Genomic DNA, 22,882 nt, shown 5'->3' with positions numbered 1-22,882 from the left:
AAAATTATCATTGTTATTTTAATTATCCTTATTTCAAGGGAAAAAAAATACCCTCATAAATAAGAGTAAATTTTGATAATTAAATTGCATTAACTCATGTCTCCTTAAGAAATTAAATTTTCAAATTATGATAGACAAATTGAGACAGTGGGAATAATATGTAAGATTTTATGTGAAAATTATTTCTTTCGTGGTCCTTGCTTGGTGTGGTGTGGACTTACAATATTTTCCTCTCATTTATCTATCTTGATGGAGAGCCCCAGTATACACTCTACACAGAAGTTGGACAGTTTTTTTTTTTTTTTTCCATATTATTGACCAAACATAGCGTGACAATGTCAATCCGAAAAATATCATATCGTCCTTGACTCGTACATACTAATATCTGACTTTGTTCATGAGACTAATTTGTTGGTCGTTAACGGCGTTTCTACTTATTCATTGAGGTCTACTACTCCCTTGGCTGCCTTAATTTATCTCTCTAACTTAATATGGCCGTGACACGAATATTCAATTCCTCGTGTGCCGAATTAACGTGTAAACTAATTTTTACAATACACTTCCAAGACGATGTGTCCTAGACTTGCATAATCATGGGGGCTTCAATCAAGAAAGGCTCCTGGACTTTCACAAAATGATGGGCTTAGACTACAGAGATCCCATTCCCATTGGGTTGAAGAATGGTCCTGTTTTTTTTTCTTCTCTTTTTAACTGCCATATTGGATACGCAAACACGCACAAAGAGTCAGCCGGGAGATTATTTCATCGGTACAATTCAAATTGATGTTGGTTAAAATATCAATATGCTAGGTTTAGGCTTAGCAGAGTTCATATGCATTCTATGGCTACAATGGATTTTTTGATTCAATGCAAATATGGCTCATAAAAATTTAACCAAAAAAGCGAAGTACATTTAGATTATCAACTCTTGGCTTTATTTAAATCTGAAAAACCATTTATGAGAAACCAAGGAACAAGAAAGAGACAAGTCATGCATGGGCACTATCAGCTGTTCTCCGTGCAGATGCCTAATCCTCAGCAAATCTGCAAAAATCCAAAAGAAAGCGTGGTGAGACTTGAGAGTCACTCCCAGATATCACATTGAATTTGGGAAATAAAAAAGAAACAAATGAAGCGTGACATACCCGAGCTCAGAGAGCTTCATATGAGACTCTGCATAGTCGGCGAAGAAGGCATCCTCGTCCTGGAAAAATAAAATGGGTAGCGCCATAATCAGCAATGACAAAAAGCTTTCACAAACCAAACTTAAAGAGAATCAAATCAATTACTGACCGCAGCATATTTCTCAACAAGAGGACGGAAGACAGGGTCATGGATAAGAGCCGTGTCAGTCGGCAATTGCAAGAGGCCTTCCTTCTCTCCGGTCAAGATTTCCCTGGAACGAGTGGGGTGCATACCCATTGATCAATATCTCAAACAACTAATGTAACATAAGCAAATACGATATAGCTGTCTCCATGGTAAACTTACGTAAAGAAAGTGTTATCAAAGATGAGTGGGTTGGTGGTCCATGGACCATCAAACCCAGAACGCTCCTTGTGGCAAGCTCCCTGTAAGATTCGATTTCAAGCAATACTTAGGTTTCAGAGTTAAGGAGCTAACATCTCTTTGACATTTCTACCACTACAAGAACTAAGAACATGGATAACCAAATATCGACACTAACCAGGGTGTGGCCACCAGACAGAACAACAATGTCCTTGTCAGTCAGACCCATTCGTTTGACAAAGACATCCCTCAGATGGTCACAACCTGCAAGATTTGTGGAATGCTGAAAAGCCCATCAATGGATTTAAGAAGAAATCTACGAACAACAATTTTGTTTCTTTTGAATATAGGGGGAAAGGGATGGGGAGACTCGAACTTGAGACCTCCGGTACCACACACATGAATGCCATCTAAACTACTCGTGGTTCTCTACAAATGACAAATTCATTTGCCCTTTTGTCAAGTAATCATAGGCATAGAGAAATAAACTAACCCTTGGTGGCATTAGGAAGACGACCTTCTGGAGGTGGCTCAGGCTTGTCCTACAACACACAGGACCTTTGTCAGATAAATACAAAAAAAAAAATAAAAGGTCTATCACTAGTAACTTCCCAAGTTTACAACTAAATTATAGTTCCAGCGCTAACCAGCCACTACAAATATAATTCCAGTTGAATATTTACAACATCTCTACTAACTCAGTCAAATGAGCAAACTTATGAATCCTGCTCCAGACCATACAAAAACCCATACAGCAACAGAACAGGGAAATTTCCAAATTTACAGGTAACAGAAACCACGGGCATGCTCTATAAATTAAGATCAATGGATAGAGTAGGGAAATAGAACTTTTCACACTGACCTGCCTGCCTGGGTGGAAGGGTACATCTGGCCCACCAGTTATCTCAACAGCTACGACACCAGCCAACTACATTTCATCATCAGATACATCAGAACGACAAAAAGATCACAGGAAAAAAAATCAAAACAATGAAAACTATGGGTTTGAATTGGGGAGAGGAGGCCGGGAAAGGAATGGAAGGGGAGAGAAGGGAAAAAAAGATATAATATTTTGATTTAATTTATTAATTTATACTTATATTAAATTATTATACAGAAGGTAGAATAGATTTTTAATTTATAAAAAATTAATTATCCATTCCTACCCATTTCTAGAGAAAATATTTCAACAAAAGTTTAATGAAACATTTCCCTCAATCTTTTTAAATCTATCCCGTTAATTTTTTTGTAAACTATCCAAACAATAAATGAAATAAAACTCGTTTTCCTTTTTTCCCCTTTTCCAAAATCTCTCACTCCAAACAATTCATATCAATGTTCAATATAAAACAAATGCGATATACCTGATATAAATCAGCGTATGAGATGATGGGGAACTGCTCCTTGATGGGCTCGAGCAGGCTGACAGCAATGTTTAGACCAGTGTTAGACCCATGATTCTGCTCTGCGGCGTGCCTCATGGTACCGAAAGGACCACCGGTCTTAGTACACACGTCAAAGGTACCAGCAGAGTGCCATCTGTGACACCAAACAACTCCATCAGCGATCCAAGAAGCCAACACCGATATGCAAAAGATACATACAAGAGAGCCTTATGATATTTGACTATAGAGAGTAATCGAACATACGCTATACGGAGCATGAGAGGAGCACATTTCTTTTCAGCGATGAAACCCCTAAGTTTCCTCCTGCATTTCTCAATAGCCTTCTTGTAGTCCTCGCTCACAACTGGGTAGTTCTTCACCATTTTTGCAGATTCTGACAACATCAAAAAGCATCATAAAAAAGATAAAAACTAACACATCTAAAGCTTTCAAAGCGAAAGTGTGAACGCCATTCGAGTTTAAGACTAATTAGATCATCAAAACATAAGAGATCCCGAGAACGTGTGGTTAATACGAACCTCTAGTGCCGAAATGAAGGTAAAAGTTTAAAGCGCGAGGTTGACACGAGAAGAGCACAAGCTGGGGTATTATTATATGGGAATGAGTAGGTGTTAGTCAGAAGGAAGGTTCTAGTAGTTTGTTTTCAACCGCATGATCCGAGCGATCATGTGGCAGTTACTGTCATGTGGCCTTGAAGCGTAGGTGGGAATTTCCAAATGAGAGGCGAGAGAATGAAGGTCAATATAGAAAGAAACAGATGCAAATTAGGGAACTTGATTGTAAAAAAGTAGGTGGACCAGCGGAAATGGTCAGGATTATTTGCCTTTTTTGCATCATTTCTTGTGGAATGACGTACGTAGCCTTTTGAATCATTTATATAAATTGGTAATTTTTTAAAAAATATGTTTGGCAAGTTCTCTCTATGAATTCGGAAGGCTTCGTAATATGTGTCAAAAAACCGACTTCCACTTTATAAACAAAATAAAAAAGAAAGTAATTTTTTTGGTAAACTGGGGCTGGTTGCAGGGGATTGGAGGCCCCACGATTCTATATTCGTGAATTCGGCACTTATTGTCGTCCGTAATTTTGTACATTGTGCAAAAAATCTACTAACGAGTGTGAACGCGTCTGCAACAGAATATTCCATTTTAAATATGTATAGATAGATTATAGTGAATTGAACTATTTACAAATCTCATTAATCAAAATTTAAAGAAATTCACATGACTAGCTAATTGTCACACCTAGTAAATTGTGTTAGATGCCAACTTGATATCAAGGGTTGACTTTGTTAAGAACAAACCCATTCATTACTACTTCTGATTATTGGAATATCCATATATATGTGAATTTCTCTTCATGCATTTTAAAGACTATAATTGTTTGTAAGAACAATCACACATATATATATACACACACACATTCAGAAACCAAGTTTTTCATAAATATAAAGTTAATGGAAGATTAAAAATGCTTAATTAATTGAGCTTATCTCTTCTTCTTCTGTAATTTATTGCAATTAATTCACAAATTGTAGTGAAAATACATATTTCTATGGGTTAGATACTGTCTATGGATTTAGACAGTACACGTCCGAATGTTAGTGGCTGCAGAATCACATATTAAAAAAAATCTATAAGAAAAAAATTTGGAACGTGCCTTAGCGACCGGCAACGACCGAGCTACGATCACATTAACGATTAATCTACTGATGGTTATTTCTTATATCTTTTTATTTTCCTCGACTCAATTAGCAACAACCATTAACAAGTAACTTTTGCATGCATTCGGGAAATGTTTAAACACTGATTAGATCAGCCCACATCATCACTGATTTATAGAGGGAATACTGCCACGTTACATGATCAAACTGACGATTAAGGGGCCCAAATTCAAGTAGGCCCAAGAGAAATGGGCCTTTACTGAAGCCTCTTCAAGTGACATGGGTCATCCAGGTAGGCCCATTAGGTCCAGTAGCCCGGTACTTATTAGTTACTCTGTTACTGTATTACAAAACAACATGCTAATCTGGTAGGCCCAACCAAAATGGACCAGTATCTAAGGCCCTCCAATCAACATGGGTCATCTCTATAGGCCCATTAAGGCCAGTAGCCCGGTATATATAATTGAAAACATGAACTTGCTAATCTGATGGGATAAAGTGCAGCTGAGTCTCGCATGCTCGTTAAAAAGAAGCCAAAATTTATCTCAATTATGCAAATAGGCACTTTTTTTTTGTTGTTGTCTATATTTAATCCATCTTATATCTATTTTGTGTTCATCTTTTATGCCCCTCGGTTGAGTTGGTTAATGCATATATTCGAATCGGCGACACTCAAGTTAGAGATGACAACGGGTCGGGTACCCTTCCATTTATAAAATACCAAAACCGTATCCATTTAATATACTCTATACCAAAACCGTTCCAAAACCATTTAAATTTCCAAAACCATAACCGTTCATCATCGGGTACCCGTTTACCATTTAACTTTTAATTTTTTTATTTTTTTATTTGAAGATTATATTAATATAAATTAATATTGAGTATTATTTATATTATTTATGGTTTTATAATTCAAATTAGTCTAATTTATAGTTTTATTAGTATGCTTCTATAAATATATACGTTTGAATATGCTTTATCATGTTATAATTTAATATCCTAGTAGTATATATTTATAGATGATTTAGAATATTATTACTATAATGAATCTTTTTATTAAACGGTTCGGATACCCTAAACCCGACACAAAAAACCAAACCCGACCCTAAACCATGACGGGTTTGAAAACAAAAACCAAAACCGTTTCCAAAACCTATAGGATCGGTTTTCGGGTTTTAAACGGACCGATTACCCTGTGGATAATACTCGGATCGGTTTTTTTTGCCATCCCTAACTCAAGTTCGAGCCCTACCTCGCTTACCTAAGCGTTAAAGTGTCATTCTCTTGCCAACCCATCATAAAACTTAATTAAATAAAAAAAAAATAGTGGGTCTGCAATTGAAAGCTAGGTGGCATTTATCAGATACTCGCATTTAGATCCTCCAAACCAGACAAGTCTCCACAATAATAATTGTGTTAAAATATAAAATAAATTAGCATCTGTTAGGCCGTCTTTCAGCTCCCACATATTGTTTTGCTACGCGGCTTGATGCATGGTAACGTGGTGTATTTAGAGGAACCTACGGACACTGGAATCTTTTATCCTTTCCTATGTACTTCACTGAGGACAATAGCATTGCATGCGCTTTTGGTTTCTGCCCAAAACCGTAAGTGTGATTGACACAGTCACAATCCGACGGCTCCAGATCATGCGCACAGGTGGGGCTCGATCTACTTTGCGCATCACACGTCTCATACATGCCGCAAATATCCACATAAACACAAAAAACTTCAAACGATTCTCCAAATGTTTGTAATACGAGTCACTTTGGTCTCTTCAATTTTGTTTTCAAAGTTTACTATCGTATATCGTGATTTAAAATGTTTTAACAAACATATGCATTAGAAACCTTTAAAAAAATAAAATAAAATCTGAGTAATTTAATTATAATATAATATATATAGGTGCGATTTTTACATCCAATGGATTGTTTGCTCTAAAATGAGGATATGAAGACTCGCAAAAGTACTCAAATAAGACAATTCCCTATATGCAAAATTTGCATCCACATAAAAGTCACATAATCCCCAAACTAAAGATATTATAAGTTCGAGTGTCACAGAATTTTTTGAAATAAATATGTGAGAGATGATAGGAATGCCCGTAATCATTTTCCATAGTTGAGAATCCCTTAGATGCAAAGTCACATCCACAATATACATTAAAGTTTAATACCATATAGTTTACCATTGAAGTTTTAGTTATCTAACAGTTGAATAGATATCATTCCGTATATTAAATACGTTATTGTTCTTCCACAACGAATTTGGCTTCAATTTGATTAAGGAGATATTAGGAAAAATAAGGGTTTTTTTTTATTATAAAAAAATGCTTATTTTTTTAAAAGAAAAGGAGAAAACTATTCGAATTTAATTGCAACGATTAGATTCAAAGCCGTTTACGTGGCATTAATCGGGACCGTCACAGATCCAAACCATCGAGAGACCTCCTGGCTCCAACCAAGCTTTCGTATAACGACGGGACCGGCAGAAGGTGTAGGAGAAGAGACGGGAGGGGCAAAGATGCGTAATAAAATCGAAATCTAAGGGCAGAAACCCTCGTCCCTAATATTTAATGATAGCGACGCACAGAGGAGGAAGAAGCGAGCAGCCAAAAAAAGCCGTCTAAACAAACAACAAAGAGCCTTCTCTCTCCCAACCCTTTTAAAGCCCAACCCTTCTTGCGGTATCTCTCCTCTGCGCTCTCTCTCTCTCTCTACCGTGTGTGCCGTTTCAATCTCATCCTTTCAGATTATTCGTTCTCTCTTTCTCGATCCCCAATCTGTAAGTCCCATTCGACTCTAATCTCAAACCCTAATTTTACAGTCTCATCTCTCCGATCTTCATCTTATCGTTAAGATCCCTAATTTATTTGACTCACAATTATTTTATTTTTAGTATTCGGAACAACCTTTTCTTTCTCATTATTGAAGATGTTTGATGTATTTTATCTATCTTCTATGTTTTGCATGTTCTTGATTCCGATTAAGTTGTGGTTTTTTTTATTCTTCTATTTGATATTCGCGATTGTTATTCTGGAGATTTGTTGATTGATGGTTTATCTTGATCTGCAATTACTTGCGGTGTTAGTTGGTCAATGGTTCTGGAAAAAATCTTGATGTTCTCTCGATGTTATTGGGGCAAAAAATGAGAATTGGTTTATGTACAGTCTGAGGACTTTAGGGTTTTGATTCGCCGTTCATCGGGTATTGCGGCAGCTTCTGATTGTTGATTTTTTTAGTAGATTCGCGTTTTTCTAGGGTTTCTTTCATTTTCCGCATTTTGTTGTTTCTTGACTTGTTTTCTGGATGGAATGCCAATATCAAACTTGATGATTTTTAATGATTTTTAGCCTTTGACTTGACTAAGTATGCACTCCGATTTGCTTGATTTCAGGGCAACCATGAGTGATGAGGGAGAAAAGACCTGCCCCCTCTGTGCGGAGGAGATGGATTTGACTGATCAGCAGTTGAAGCCTTGTAAATGTGGTTATGAGGTTGGGAAACTGATATACTCATCATCCTTGGATATATCTATTTGTTATTGTCAATGATCAATGTTCTTTCATACGACTGTTTCAGTAAGCAGGCTGTACATTTGTTGACCTATTATGTAATTTTTTACACACTAATGCAAACTAAGAGAAAGGCCTTCCTCATTTTGGCAATATCTATATCCAAAAAGAATGGCCTTTTTTAGTTGATGAAGTTGTTGAGTATCTTACAAGTACGCTTGAGGTGATTCCCACATTTGTTTTTCATGACATTATTAGTAGTGGGTTTTATGTGGTCATATTGACCTATATACGTGTGTGTACTCGTTATCATATAATTGTGGGTTAGCATTACCCTCAAGTGCGAGCCTTTTTCCCTTTTTCTTTTGTCTTGGAACTCTATTAGCTGACTGACTACTCTTATTGGGTTTTATCATATTCTTGATAAAGGTATCTTCAGGCATATGCTTAACCATTATCATCATTTGAGACCAGTTGTGTTAATATCCTCATGATGACTTTGTGCTCCACTGCAGATATGTGTTTGGTGTTGGCATCATATAATGGACATGGCTGAGAAAGATGACTCGGAGGGAAGGTGTCCAGCCTGTCGTTCGCCTTATGACAAGGAAAAGATAGTAGGGATGGCTGCTAAGTGTGAGAGGTTTGTTATTCTACAGCAATTAAATAATGTTGGAAGAAGTTGATGACAACCCTCGCTCTCTCTAGTCTACTTGTGTTATCACTCTTATTGATTTTTATTCCCTATCCCAATAATCAGGTTAGTTTCTGAAATCAGTATGGAGCGGAAAACGAAGTCACAAAAGGCGAAAACTAAATCATTGGAAGGGAGGAAGCAACTCAGCAGTGTTCGAGTGATCCAACGGAACCTTGTGTACATAGTTGGGTTGCCTTTGAATCTTGCAGATGAAGATGTAGTCACTCCCTTCCTTCCTCTCTCTGTCACATATATGTTTGTTTATTTGCGTTTCTTTCTCTTTTATTCTTTGCCCGGTGGCTCATAAGGCTTTTGCATCTTCTCAGTTTCTCCAGAGCATGGAATATTTTGGTCAGTATGGGAAGGTTCTAAAAGTTTCCATGTCTCGTACAGCAGCTGGTGTTATTCAACAATTTCCAAACAATACTTGTAGTGTGTAAGTTCTAAGTTCATGTTTGGAGCGTTCTGGATAATTAGTTTCAAGCTGCAAATTTAATGTTGTTTATTTCTGTGTGCTGTTTACCATTGCCTAATATTTTGTTTTAGTATAATTTTACATTTACTATATAGATGACAGCAAGTTTATCTTATTTTACTTCAACACAGATATATAACTTACTCGAAAGAGGAAGAAGCTGTTCGTTGTATTCAGTCTGTACATGGATTTGTCTTGGAGGGTAAACCATTAAAGTATGTGTGTCTAAAGCCTTCTAGTATTTCCTTTCCATTCATTATTGAGCTTCCGTGCTCATTGTACCTTTGTTATAGTGTTTTCATTGTGGGGAATGCATTTCAGGGCATGCTTTGGAACCACAAAGTACTGTCATGCTTGGCTGAGAAATGTGGTATGAATTGTAATTGAATTTCTTATCCATATTCTTGTTTTATCATGTTGATAGGGTTTGATGACAAATGTTTATTGTATAATTTTGTTGGGATGAACTTTCATTTTGGTGCAGCCTTGCAGTAATCCTGATTGCCTTTATTTACATGAGATTGGTTCACATGAAGATAGTTTTACGAAGGATGAGATCATATCGGCATATACAAGGTATATTTAAGATTATATGACTTGCTCCTGTAACAGGTTTATGTGTGTACTGTTGAATGATTAATTAACATGCGAAGTTTTTTTTTAAAGGAGTAGGGTGCAACAAAGCACTGGCTCGATAAACAATCTGCAACGGCGTTTTGGGAATGTTTTGCCACCGCCCGTGGATGATTATTGCCCCAATACCTCTGCTTCTACAGTGAAACCAATTGTAAAAAATGCTTCAACTGTAAGTTTTTTCCCCTTATATATTACCTCTTCTCCTCCCTGCTCTCTCTCTCTCTCTCTCTCTCTCTCTCTCTCTCTCTCTCTCTCTCTCTCTCTCTCTCTCTCTACATGTGTGTGTCTGATTCCAGCCTTGGTTTTTGTGATTCCATCATTGATTATTGCTTTGACTTCCAGAAGTTGCAGATAAATGCATTGTTATTGCGCATCTCGTCATAGTTTTTTAAATGGAACTGGAAGTTTACGGTTATCTTGTATTTTTTTGAAAGGAAATTATGCTTCAGTTGATTATGGCAAATTGCAGGAAAACTTACAGTCCTAATTGATTTAAACAAAACCTTTACATAAAAATGTCTTATGATAATTAGATACATATATGTTTGTCTCTTGCCTATGGTTTTAATCTCTTACTCTTATTTGTACGTAACAGAATACAGCCAATAATAGTCCTCCAAATGCAAGCTCTGGGAGATCTGTTGCTCTTCCTGCTGCTGCCTCGTGGTATGCCGTTTATTTAACTATTGAGTTTGGTTTGATGATTATATCTAGTGCTAAACATGTGATTAACATTTCAGGGGGATGCGCACTTTAAATCAGCCTCCTGTCGCAAGTTTAGTGAATGGCCCTTCTAAGCAAAAACCAGACACTATGAGTAGCGCATTGACATATTCATCAGCAGTTGCTTGTACAACTCAGGGTTCTATGCTGCATGGTGAAGCAGCGAAGAAGCCAACTTGGATTGAGGATACCCAAACCATGAGTGGTAAATGTAAACCAGAAACATTCAAAGTTTTGAGACAATTGGGTAATGTAGATTGTCGGGACAATGCATCAGAAAAGTTTGCTTTACAAAATGGAGATCTTGATACGATTAGTGAGTCACCTTCATCTATGCACGGTGATAGGGGTGATAATCAGTTACCAAATGTTACCAACTCTTTTGACCATAATGGACAGTTTTGTAGTCCTGATCATGATATAGAAGGCTGTGTTGGAGCAAATGAAGATATTCAGTCCCTATGTTCGGACATGTCATCAACGAGCATTGATAGAAATATTGATAGTGGCCATTCTGATTTAGCTAGACCTAGTAATTTACACTCTGATCGAAGTTTGGTTAGATCGTCATCATCTGTGATTCTAGGGTCACAGCATCATCCAGTTGAACAATGTAAAGAACCTTTAGCTCCACCGGCAGCTGGTAAAGCTCCCATACAATTGAATGGGGGGTGTGTTTCAAGAGAGGAGTTTGATCAAAGAACAGATTTACATGCCCAAAAATTGACAAATGCAAGTTCAGAAGTAGAAGATATACTGTTTTTTGATAACCAGAGACTTAAAGATCCGGAGGTTGTCAGTCATTCAACGTACTTGCTGAATTCAGCCAACTCTTTCCATATTTCGAATCTTTCTAGGTCTAATTCTTTGCAACATACTGAGGCTTTTGGTGCTACAAATGTAAATGTGGATCCTCTATTTGTAGATAGTAGAGTTAGGGATGGTTTACATCTACGGCCACCTAGTGATTCTGCTATATCGAATGAATTCTCAGACAAGATAATTAGCAGTTCAGCTGGTTTAGAAAGAAATGCGGAGGGCGGATTGTTTCTTGCAAATGAGGCAAGAAAGATAAGTATGGGAAGGTTTCTTGGTGATGCTGAGAGCAGTGCTTCTGTAGACGCTGGGGAAAGCAGCATAATTTCCAATATATTGTCACTGGATATTGATGCATTGGATGATTCATTACGTTCACCTCAGAATTTAGTGAAATTGTTGGGTGAATCTGAGAGACAGCCTGGTTCACACAAAGTGTCGAGTTCATGGAAAGCGCAAAATAATCATCAGTCTCGATTTTCTTTTGCGAGACAGGAGGAATCTACTAATTCACCATTTGGTGTTGAGCCTCCTTTTAGTGTGTTTGGGCATCAAAAGGACCAGTCTTTCTTCCAGGATCTTGCGGAAAACAGAGATTTATATATGAACAAGCTTGGAATTGGTAATGGATTTTCTTCCAATAATTTTGGAGAATCTGATAACTTATCCAGTGCTGCAATTTTCTCTCCTAATAAGATGTCAGGTGAATAACTGTTTAAGTTTTTAATTAAGTTTTTCTTTAAGGGTGTTGCATATAGGTACAGTGATGGTTGATACTCGACATATTCAATTTAACAAATTTTATTGGAACTTTGGAATGTCTTATAATAAATGATGTGCACATGTGACTACACGTTGCATCATCAACGAGGCACTGTGGGTTGCAGTAGGAGTTTTTGTCAATTTTTTGGTTAATTTGAGATTATTATTCTTATGGCCCTGTGCTATTTGTGGATAGCTTGTGGCCCCACCCAAGTGGCGGTTGTGGGTGCGGGCTGTTGTGAATGAGTTGAGAGGTGTTTTTTTTTACTTATCTATTCATTATGTCGATGGGGGGTCCTTGTGTGTTGACATCTTACTTTCAATAAATAGGAATTCTTGAATTAATATTTTTGTTTGTTTTACACTATTAGGTGTTGAAGTCATGTGCACCACGCTATCCCTTGACTTCTAATTGTTGGATTAGATAGCAAAGGAAGCTTTTTGCTCAAGAATAAATTTCAGAAACTGTAATTTAGACTTTAGAGATTTTAATTCGTAATCCATGCCTTATGATCTTGTTGTGAGATGCAATTGGGATGCATTTCATGAAATTTGATGTTGTTTTAGTTAATGCTGCCACTCATCCAACGCTTGTTAGAAAAGTGGTCTTTGTGCTGTTTCATCTAATGACCGTTCTGTCTCCAATGTGTGCAGCAGTTTCAAGATCTCAAATTTCTGCCCCACCTGGATTTTCTGTACCTAACAGAGCACCACCCCCAGGATTTTCTTCTCGTGAGAGAGTGGACCAAACTCTCGACTCAAACTCTGGTTAGTCAATGTGTCCACTACCTAACAGATTAATTCTTGTGTCTAATCAACTGTTAACTGATGTAGTAATTCTGCCTGCTTTGCAGGGAATCATTTGCTTGATTCATCTGCCTTGTTGAGAAATTCGTATCAGAATCAGGCTCCTCAAACTGGAAATTTTGGTAGCCCTGTAGATATTGAGTTTATGGATCCTGCCATTTTGGCAGTTGGAAAAGGGAGACTCCAAGGTACTCTCAACAGTCCTAGCTTAGATATGCGGTCTAATTTTCCAACCCAGTTTAGTGCCTTTGAAAATGATGCAAGGCTTCAACAACTGATGCAAAGATCTATCACTCCACACCAGAACATGAGGTATGCTGACATTGGGGATAACTTTTCTTCTATTAGTGATTCTTATGGAATTTCTTCTAGGCTTGTGGATCAATCACAAGTTAGCAATCTATCCCCTTTTGCGCAATTGTCACTCCAACAGTCCAGAAATGCACCCATGTCAAATGGCCGTTGGGATGGATGGAATGAGATTCAGGGTGGAAACACACTCAACATGGCGGAGGTTCTTAGGAATGAGAGATTGGGATTCAACAAATTCTACAATGGTTATGAAGATTCAAAATTTAGAATGCCTGGTTCGGGTGATATGTATAACAGAACATTTGGAATGTGATCTTTATGGAATTGCGGCTTGGACGCAAAGGTCCATCTGAGATACTGGAAGGAGCGCGTGCAATTCGAGGACGTTATATTGAAAGGGATTGGACTGACTCTTAACTGGGGTTATGTTGGCTCCCAGAGGGAAAATCAAACTCCCGTCAAGTGCTTTCGTCAGATCCACAGGTGATACATTTTTTCCTTTTGCTCCTCACTGCATTTATATGCATGTCCATTTACATTTACTTACTGAAACAAACAGGCATTTTCGCCCTTGCCAGTTTTGTTCCATGTGTCAAAGTTGGTGGGAAAGTCTTTGGGTTGTCTAATCCATCTTTATAACTTTCAAAATAGAGCACTTGTTTTGTTCCTGGTTCTAGTGCTGTCAGTTCATTTGTTCATATGTTAGGTCTGTATCTTCCATTTACATCAAAGATGGAAGGACGATATAATTCTATTAATTGGTTTGTAGTACTAGTAGTACCCATAGCATGCCGTGTTGGTTGCAATTTTTTACAGTCAACATGCATCTCTGATTGAGTCGCCTTTTATTGTCTGTGTGCAGGCGAAGTGACAGTGCTCAACGGGGATGATAAAGAAGGATTTGCTGACTGCTGTGTATGGGGATGATAAGAAGAATTTGCATAATGATCCTCTGGAAGGTTTTCTGCTTGTAATTACAGAGAGTGAATATTGATTGTTGCACAACTGCAAACGAGTTTTTTTTCCTTGCTCCTTTTCTTTTGAAACTCTGCCAGTGTACTGCAAAGGTTAGGTTCCTTAAAAAGGGGAAAAAGAAATTAAGCTTGGTTGAGATGGAGGAGGCTATTCTTAAATGGATTGTGATCCTTCTGAATACTTGCAATTTGAACGCCGTGATAGCCCAAATTTTAATACAAATAGGTGATAAGGGCTTGAATGATGAGAAATTGAAATTGAAGGCCCATATTGTAAGCGGGGGACAATCAATTCTACGCCGGCGGTAGTCTTTTTACTATGGTTTGCATTTATGCAATTCAAGATTTGGCAACGGATTGGGACTATGGGACCCACCAAGGCTTATGGGATCTACACTGTTAAGCCCAACGTCCCCCACCAGCTGCTGTCTCTCACTATAAAGCATAAACCACATATCCAATGTTTTCGCTAAAAAGATTTATATACTTATCACAAGCCCCACACCTTGCGCGTCGAACAAAACCAAGCAATTACAGATGGCCCAGTTTTGGGTAAAGAAGGGCTGGTGCCATTAAAAACACAACTGGGCTTGGGCCCGCCAATTGTTTCATAATCTATAGTGATCTTCTCTGGTCTTTTCAATCACGCGAGAAGGAGAGGTTGCTGTCAAGCAAGTATTATGATTATGAAATTGGAACATCAAGACATAAAATTTGCTACAGGGTGTGTAGTCACCGACTGAGTTTCAACTTTCAACAAGGTTTGATATTTGAGCAAAAAAATGTTGTGAGAAAAACTTGATTCTTACCAACCCTACTATATATGTACGTACAGCATGGAAGTCTGAATGAGGGTCATACGGGATATGGAAATCTTTTCATTTGTTTTTTTGTTTGTTTGAAGTACTATAAAAGATAGAGGTGGTTAACGAAAATACAAATTAGTTGTCGTATAAATGCTTGCAAAGTAACTAAATGCAACTTTGTAAAGGCATTTATTTGGCACTATGGTACTTCTCGACTCCTTCAGCACACGAAGGGGCAATGAATATTTAATGTTGCGTTCTCCTACTGAGATGCCTTTAGTTTTTTGTTCCTCTCCACTAGCGATGACTTTTTTTTTTCCAGTACTTCGTGGATGTGTTCCGAGGTACTCTGCAGTCTACCCCTCTTTTTTTCTTTTTTTGTGGGTGGGCTTAGAATGAAGAATAAGATCAATACATACAGAAAAAGGTAAAGAAAAAGGTCGGGAAGGGAGGTTTCATGAAGCTTATCAAGAAAAAAGGGAGGGTTCATGAATCATACATGCAAAGATTCGTACTAAGAAATAGTGAGTGGAACTTCGTTATGTCCACATCGGATGTGTGTGAAGCTTTGGATATGAAATCGACTCAAAGTGGAGGCTTTTGGAGATTCATGTATGGTTCACTCGTCTCTAATCCATTCTACACCTGTCATGTAATTGGATTCAAATTGTCTTTGGACTCTAGAAGACCTTTTTTGCTTTTCCCTCTCCAGGAAACCAGGAATACTAGAGATTGAAATCATATTTAAGCATTTACGTTTTGCTTAGATAAAATACTTGCAAATCTTAGTGTATATCAAGTCAACAATTAAATCAGACAATTGAATTTCAACGGCATTGCTGTTACTGTTGCCCAACTCTGCTCCAGTATGAGGGAGATAAGACTATAGGATGCGAATGTGGTGGCTTCATCTGGTAAAATATAAGTGAGGGGTGTGCGTTGCAGTAGAAGTTGGTGTAGTGAAACGGGGATTATTTGCGGTTAGGTTTAATGGTTTTGAAGGAAGAATGGCAGCAGAGGGAGGGGTAGCCGCGAACGAGAATCCTGATGATGCTGCAGTAGAGAACAGTGGCATTGGGTTTGCACCGGCTTGACCATGCATCTGCCATGCCCAATTGAGGCGTCCTTGTGAATTTGATTCGAGTCTCTTCTCCTGCCAAACAAGTTGGAACCTCAGTTGTGAACAGAGAAACAGTTTAATTTTAATCAGGTAATTAGACACATCATGAGATACATATTGACACTGTACTACTTTAAAACACCAGATTTCCGCAGTGGGCAGAGTCGGGGACAAGCAGGGGATGTACACATATATGGAGATTGTTTCAAGGAATTGAAACACAAGTGCCTCAAAGTTAATCAGCTTTATGGTGAACCCGACCCTATAATCTTATATTGGTAACTTGGGCATTCATTCCATGAAACAGGCAGATATGGGCCACTGTTATCTTATTTTGTTTTTATCTTCTATTACATCAACTTTTTGAGATTAGATCTTCCACACAAATAATAATTTAATTCATCAACATCTAGAGAGCAAACCAGAGAAACTAAAAGCACGGAGACTGTGTCACGTGAATATTTCTAAGCCATAATACATACTAAGGCCACATACTCTTTCTCAACCGTCAACAATTAAGGCAAAATATGGAATGCATAAGACAGTTAGTGTGCCTCAGCCTATTTATCTTTTCAGGCCATACACAACCACACACATAGACCACATATGTTCAATTAGGAAGGGCAATCAATCAAATTAAATTTTTTGGCATAGTCAGAGAATACCTCATTGGGAAAGGAGCTAGGATGGACGACATTAAAGAGTATAGGGTGATCCAATGTCCTTGCAAGCCCTTTAATAGGTGGATCGCCGGCTGTGGAAGTTGCTGACTTTCCCATCTTCAAAAAAAATATTAGAAGGAACAAAAGCCATCAGCAGTCTGAGATTAAACGGGAATGACATGCTCACAATTTGCAGGATTTCAAAAGAAAGAAGAAATTGAAAAGCTGACAGTAAAAGCTGGCATATATTACCCATGAACTAGTTCCACCATGGACACCATAAGGGCCAGAAAGAAACTGGAGATGCCCCTCCTTCTCCTTGGGTCCATTGCCATGAGGAGGAGATATTCCCAAATTTAGATCAAGACGGCGGTCACTGGCTGCAGCAGGAAAAAAATTACCAAAAAACAATTCATAAAGAAAAATCTCTGAAAGATGAAGACAACTGACAAAGTACAACATGATTATTTTAGTAGAAGTATATGGTAATACCTCCATTAATGGCCTCCGATGTCATCTCCCCTTCATATGTACTGGGCTCAAAGTTGGTAACTGCCTCCCTTCCATTACATTTGATGGCCGCCTTGTCATAAGCCCTGAGTTCCAGAAAATCAAAAGGGAGACATATGTTGGATGTAACCCTATTGAGGTTGAAATTCAGGGTAATAAATTCAGTATCAGGTAGAGTGTAATTCATGATCATTAGGACCTTGCAGCTTCTACCTCGCTGTCGAAGAGCCCAAGATATATATACCTGCATGCAAGCATTGTAATCTCCATGATGAAAACACCATCCCCAATCATTTTTTCTTTGAAACAGGCATCATAGAATTGTTTTTTCCCCATGTAAAGAAAAAGCAAAAAAAAAAAAAAAAAAAACCCTATTCGAGAATCAATTTGAACTAATTCTCAGTACACACCAGCTGCTGGTTAATTTTTTTTTTTAACTATTCTAGACCTTAGTCAGAGACTTGATCCTTAGGAATGGATATAAAAATTTGTGTTTAATATTATAGGGATCCCATTACATGGAATGCTCCAATGATAGTTTCACCAGAATTTACGCAAAATCTTATTCTAAAGCACTAGGTAATTTGCTATCAAGAAAAAATGGTCTCACTTTTTGCCGAGGAACTGGCCCATCCTGGCTTCCCATCGGCCACACTTGTGCAGGGTCACACCACGATATTTTGAGCTCCCTCTTGAAAAACCAGTACTCTGGCGTCGAAGTGTATGCACAAACTCTTCCTTGCTCAGATTTTTCATCTGTCCATAAATCAAATTTAGACAACCTAAATTGCAACCAATTTATGAAACAGATGCAATCACTTTAGCTTTACAAGCATGATTTGCAATATCCAACCTGTTGCAGATCTACATCATAATCAGTGAGACTGAAATTAATGTCAGCATCAACACCTCTGAACTTGATAGCAGCTCGATCATAGGCTCTGAGTATAGATTAATTAATTTTAAAAAAGTTAATACAAAAAAAATTGAATTAGTAAAGGAAAAACATGCCACAGAAACCTCTTCTGTTCAACTCCAAAACTTTCCTACCTAACCCTCCGCAGGAAAAAAACAGTGTAAGACAATGAAACAATTTGGATATCATGATTCATTTACCTCGCGGCAGCATGAGCAGTGTCAAATCCTCCTATACAAACCCAGCATCAATGTTAGCTAGCTAGAAATATGCTGAAGATGAAAAAAAGAAAGTACAAGGGGCATTTCCTGATAAGTGTATTTCTAATTCAATAAAACTAACAACATTCCATACCCAAATACACTTGTTTCCCGCAATCCCTGCACCGAAAGGAGAAAAAACAAAAAGAATCAGCCAAATTATCATATGCGGTAATACACTAAGCACAAATGCCATTCCATCAAATAATAATATGATATGATTAATTTATACAACGAAATATAAGGAAAGTTAAATTGAAATCCAATGAAGACTGAGATTTAATAAGCAAGGAAAATTAGTCAAACAACAATCAAAGTCATTCAAGATTTCGAGAAGAACGCAATCAGGGGATACAAGAGGAACACTGAAATCATACCAGATATGCGATTCCCATCTCCCGGTCCTCCTGTAGAATGTGACGCCTCTATATTGCGAGCTCCGTGACCTAGGCCCCCTCCTGCTCTTCTTCGGCGGCTGTGATGCTTGCTGAACCACCGGTACTTCGCCTTCCCTGTCTCTCTCAAAGGTAAGATCGATCCAATTCCTCGCAGCGAAAGTCGTGGAGTACTGTCCTTGCATCTCAGGACTCAAAAAACCTCCGTTAACTCCCTTACTCACAGGAAAAAACTCCTTCGTCACGGCTTCGGCGCTTCCGGCTCCGACTTTTAAGATGTCGAAGCTGATGGTGCACACGTCGCCCCCGGCGCGCGTAGAGCAGGAGTCTTCATTGCTTGACGCCTCCGCATTAGCAACGGAAGAGTTAGAGGTCCCCGAACCTTCAGGATACTTATCGAGAAATGCGACCGAGTCCTCGTTCTGAGTCGACTCAGTTGACTCCACATTCAGGTTAAGATCGAACATCGCCTCTCCCATCATCAATTTCTCAAACTATTCTCTATTTATCTTCTATTAATCATTAAACATCAATATCCTAGTATTTTCGAGATCGAAATCAGACGGTAGAGCTTGAAATCAAAGATTCACGAATTTAATTTCTACAAAGTATCTAATCGAAGCCAAAGATTACGCAAGTTCATATATATATATGTGTGTGTGTCTAAAATAGCAAGCACAATTCAGAGAATGCGAAGACGAACAGTTTCTGAAGAGATGCGAAGCTGAGTAGTTGGATTTTAAGCTCTGTTGCTTCCCTCAAGAACCAGAGCAGGAAATCTCCGGAGCAAGACGGAATAAGCCGAAGCACAACCAAGTTACAGAGAGTGAACAATGAGTGGCATTACTTGAAATAACAGGATCGGCGACGATCGGATTCCATGGGAGAGAAAGATAACTGTCTATAGAGAGCAAGGAGAAGATGTGACGTGGGAAGGAACATTTCACTTCATACCCATTTTAAGAGGGTACACATTCTCTCTCTCATGATACTCATGAGTGCCAATCCACCGGGTTGGCCGGTCACCGGATTTCTTGATATTGTCAAGAAATTTTTTCCCCCTTTTTTCTCATATATGCTTAGCTGTTCATTTAACAAAATAAATAATGTGAAATTTGTTTAAAACAAAAATAAATTAAAAAATCAATCACATTAAAAAAGAAGAATAACATATACAATTATGCAAATGAAAATGGAAAATACAAAATAACTCTGTTGAAAATACAAAATAAGAGTGTATTAGATTTAATTTTTATCATAATAGTTGTGGTCATGTGTTGAGCTATTGTCGTTAGATGAAAAAATTTTGTGAGCGAGAGTTTAACTCTATGAGTTTACTTTATACTCATATTGAATGTTCAAAGGTCAAAGCTTGTATGATGTTATTGTTCTCGATTATAAAAAAAAAATCAAGATAACTTTTATCATAAGAGATTCATATAGCAAAAACGACTCTCCATAACCATAAACGGATGTATGTGAATAAAAAAACCATTATTTTAATTTTATAATTATAATATTCCCAAAAGATGGCCGGCTTGGATATTCCAGCAACCATACAGGACATAAATATAATAATTAAGTAAATAATGTATGCACACGTTAGGTATTTACAATAATTTTTTATACATTCCTGATTGCATAAATTCTACTATGTTCTCTTCGCTCTATTTGAGAATCTTACATTATTTTATACATGATTTCTCCTTTGCATAAATGACAAAAGGACCTTCATGAATATCAATGGCACTATCAAAACAATTTTGTCAATTAGGAGCATTATTTGTTATTGTATAAAGCGATTTGTTCATAGACTTCCCACCGTATGATCACATGAAACAAATTACACCTGGTATCCTGCGCGTGTGAACCAATCGAATATTCTTAGTTAAAAAATTATAATTTTTTGTCTTTCTTTAAAATTTTAAGTTTTATAGGGGAATAAATGATATTTCTTCGGTAAAAAAAAATATGGTGTCAAAAAACAAATAACAAAGTTTATTCTCATATCAAATGTTCAAATAGACAATACGATATTGTTCTCAATTATTAAATATAAATAATTTTACACCATAAGTTTAATTCAAGCACAAAGCGGGTTAAATCCCTTTCCAATTTAGTTTTAATAAAGAAGGTTTGAAGATGATCTCCAACAAGAATATAATGAGGTTTAATTCAATATTTTTTCAGAAAAAGAACACATACAATATGAGCAATTTTATTTGAATTAGTAAAGCTAGAGCCTCGACTATATCATAAAAACATAATCAAACGAAACTACAAGAATCTAATGCAGCCGAAAGAGATTTTAAAATGGCAACTTAATTCCAACTCAATATTCATAAAGCATCGATTTTGTAAAGGGGAACATATAAATTTTAAATGTTCTATAAGAAATTTTTAAAAGAAAAAACAAAATTTCAATGGTGGGCCACTATCATATAGCGACCTTTAATTTGGGGGCTTATCATTGTCACATAAATGCTTTGATCCAACGGCTGGGGGTTAATCACACAGCACCTCCATCGTAAGACCCGTAAACGTCCTTAGCTGTCTTGACTTTAAACAAAATCTTTATTAATGAGTAATAATAAACTAGGACAGCGACCGGTTTATTAAACAGAGCCAAATTTAGTTTAATTTACGACTTTCAATGCGTAAAATACCGGATGTGCCCTTTGTTTTCACGGTTACCTGACACGAGTAACACGTGCTTCGGCGGTCACTCTCTCTCTAAGTTGTTTGCGAAACTTACTTACCCTAGCAATGGAACAAAATTTGAAGTACTTGCGTAGGCAATCACTACATTTGTATGCTTGTGCCACTTTTTGGTATTTTCTAAAGTACAAATAATCATTTTCAACAATTAGTCAATTACCCTTTGAAGTTCATAAAAATACATGTGCAAACTCATACATTCATAGAGGATTGAACTCTGGTGAAAACTCCAAATTATTTATTTAGTAGGAAATCTTTCACGATGATGCTGCCAGCGATATTTTTACAAATTATTTTATGAAAACTATTACATTTATTATTATATGCACATCATCGCCAAATATTATTGTGACAATAGATAAGGAAAATTATATTTGTATAAGAAACAAGAAATACCAAATTCGAACTTAATCAGTACAATATTGTTAGAGATATTCTTTGATTCAAGTTTAAATTCTATTCATCCCTTGAATATAGGAAATGAAAAATACCTTGCCAATACGGACATACCAACACCCACACGATATATAATAAAAAAGAAAAGTTAACGATTCGAAACGTAGTGTCAATGTAAAAGATCCTTTTTCTGTAGTCGTTTGTTAATTATTTAGGTATATTTTGGTGGAATCTATAAATTCGAGTAGCAAAGTTTGGCCAGCAAAGGATTTATTTATTTATTTTGTTTATTTTATGGCGCCTATGCGGCTATGACCCATTAAATCTACGAGGATCATCGGCAACATTAATCCCTGTCATCGGAAACATCAAATCTGACTAAAATATAAGAAAAATTCTCTCCGATGTTTAATCAAGTTAGTTGGCAAGCTGTATCATTGCTGCTTTGCTCTATGCAGCCGTCTAGCCATATTCCAAACGCATCAAATCAATATGGATAGTGTTTGACAATGTGTTTCAACTGTGATGAAGTATACCATACCTCACAGTATCATAATTTTTTACCTCACAACACTCTCAAATGCTTAAAATATATGTTGAATTGTCCTACGTAATCAAATTAGATCAATTATTTTATTTTAGATTAATATACAATGTAAACATTAAATGATTTTATATTAATATTATTAGTCATCTAATATAACTGTAATTTAAATACGCCAAATGCACCTCACAACACCGCACAACACCTCACAGTAATTGACAGTACTCCCAAACAGATCTCAGATTACCGGGATGAATTAAT

At 37.1% G+C, this 22,882-nt stretch overlaps 3 protein-coding genes across 7 annotated transcripts; 1 reads left to right on the top strand and 2 right to left on the bottom strand.

Annotated features, from left to right (window-relative positions):
- Positions 1-889: 889 nt before the first annotated feature.
- On the bottom strand, positions 890-3,499 carry LOC120002798 (L-ascorbate peroxidase, cytosolic-like). Its single transcript, XM_038851626.1, has 10 exons — positions 3,434-3,499; positions 3,159-3,288; positions 2,874-3,048; positions 2,372-2,437; positions 2,003-2,051; positions 1,688-1,773; positions 1,492-1,571; positions 1,294-1,396; positions 1,146-1,204; positions 890-1,044 (listed from the first exon to the last, which is right to left on the bottom strand). The coding sequence occupies exons 2-10, from the start codon at positions 3,275-3,277 to the stop codon at positions 1,029-1,031; spliced, it is 753 nt and encodes a 250-aa protein (XP_038707554.1). The 5' UTR covers positions 3,278-3,288; positions 3,434-3,499; the 3' UTR covers positions 890-1,028.
- A 3,683-nt stretch (positions 3,500-7,182) lies between these two features.
- On the top strand, positions 7,183-14,453 carry LOC120001888. Of its 2 annotated transcripts, none has more exons than XM_038850399.1 (14): positions 7,183-7,362; positions 7,975-8,074; positions 8,608-8,735; positions 8,853-9,006; positions 9,116-9,225; positions 9,396-9,479; positions 9,586-9,634; positions 9,749-9,840; positions 9,931-10,069; positions 10,496-10,566; positions 10,641-12,142; positions 12,859-12,969; positions 13,056-13,803; positions 14,183-14,453. In XM_038850399.1, exons 2-13 carry the CDS (start codon positions 7,982-7,984, stop codon positions 13,631-13,633), a joined length of 3,111 nt encoding a protein of 1,036 aa, XP_038706327.1. In that variant the 5' UTR covers positions 7,183-7,362; positions 7,975-7,981; the 3' UTR covers positions 13,634-13,803; positions 14,183-14,453. The 2 variants fall into 2 exon arrangements, with proteins under 2 accessions (XP_038706327.1, XP_038706325.1); XM_038850397.1 differs by having other exon boundaries at positions 12,856-12,969.
- Positions 14,454-15,779: 1,326 nt separating this feature from the next.
- Positions 15,780-19,915, bottom strand: LOC120001889 (ethylene-responsive transcription factor RAP2-7-like). 4 transcript variants are annotated; one of them, XM_038850401.1, is made up of 11 exons: positions 19,667-19,909; positions 18,946-19,500; positions 18,663-18,688; positions 18,509-18,539; positions 18,246-18,333; positions 18,003-18,148; positions 17,592-17,636; positions 17,375-17,478; positions 17,135-17,262; positions 16,886-16,999; positions 15,781-16,253 (listed from the first exon to the last, which is right to left on the bottom strand). In XM_038850401.1, the coding sequence occupies exons 2-11, from the start codon at positions 19,443-19,445 to the stop codon at positions 16,008-16,010; spliced, it is 1,428 nt and encodes a 475-aa protein (XP_038706329.1). In that variant the 5' UTR covers positions 19,446-19,500; positions 19,667-19,909; the 3' UTR covers positions 15,781-16,007. The 4 variants fall into 4 exon arrangements, with proteins under 4 accessions (XP_038706328.1, XP_038706329.1, XP_038706330.1 ...); XM_038850400.1 differs by having other exon boundaries at positions 15,780-16,253; positions 18,946-19,909; XM_038850402.1 differs by lacking the exon at positions 17,592-17,636 and having other exon boundaries at positions 15,783-16,253; positions 18,946-19,908.
- Between the last annotated feature and the right edge of the window lie 2,967 nt (positions 19,916-22,882).

This window comes from Tripterygium wilfordii, chromosome 7, assembly GCF_013401445.1.
Source record: "Tripterygium wilfordii isolate XIE 37 chromosome 7, ASM1340144v1, whole genome shotgun sequence".
In the NCBI taxonomy this organism is placed as follows: domain Eukaryota; kingdom Viridiplantae; phylum Streptophyta; class Magnoliopsida; order Celastrales; family Celastraceae; genus Tripterygium; species Tripterygium wilfordii.
The sequence above is the reverse complement of the archived record's forward strand: the minus strand, read 5'-3'. Positions and strand labels throughout refer to the sequence as shown.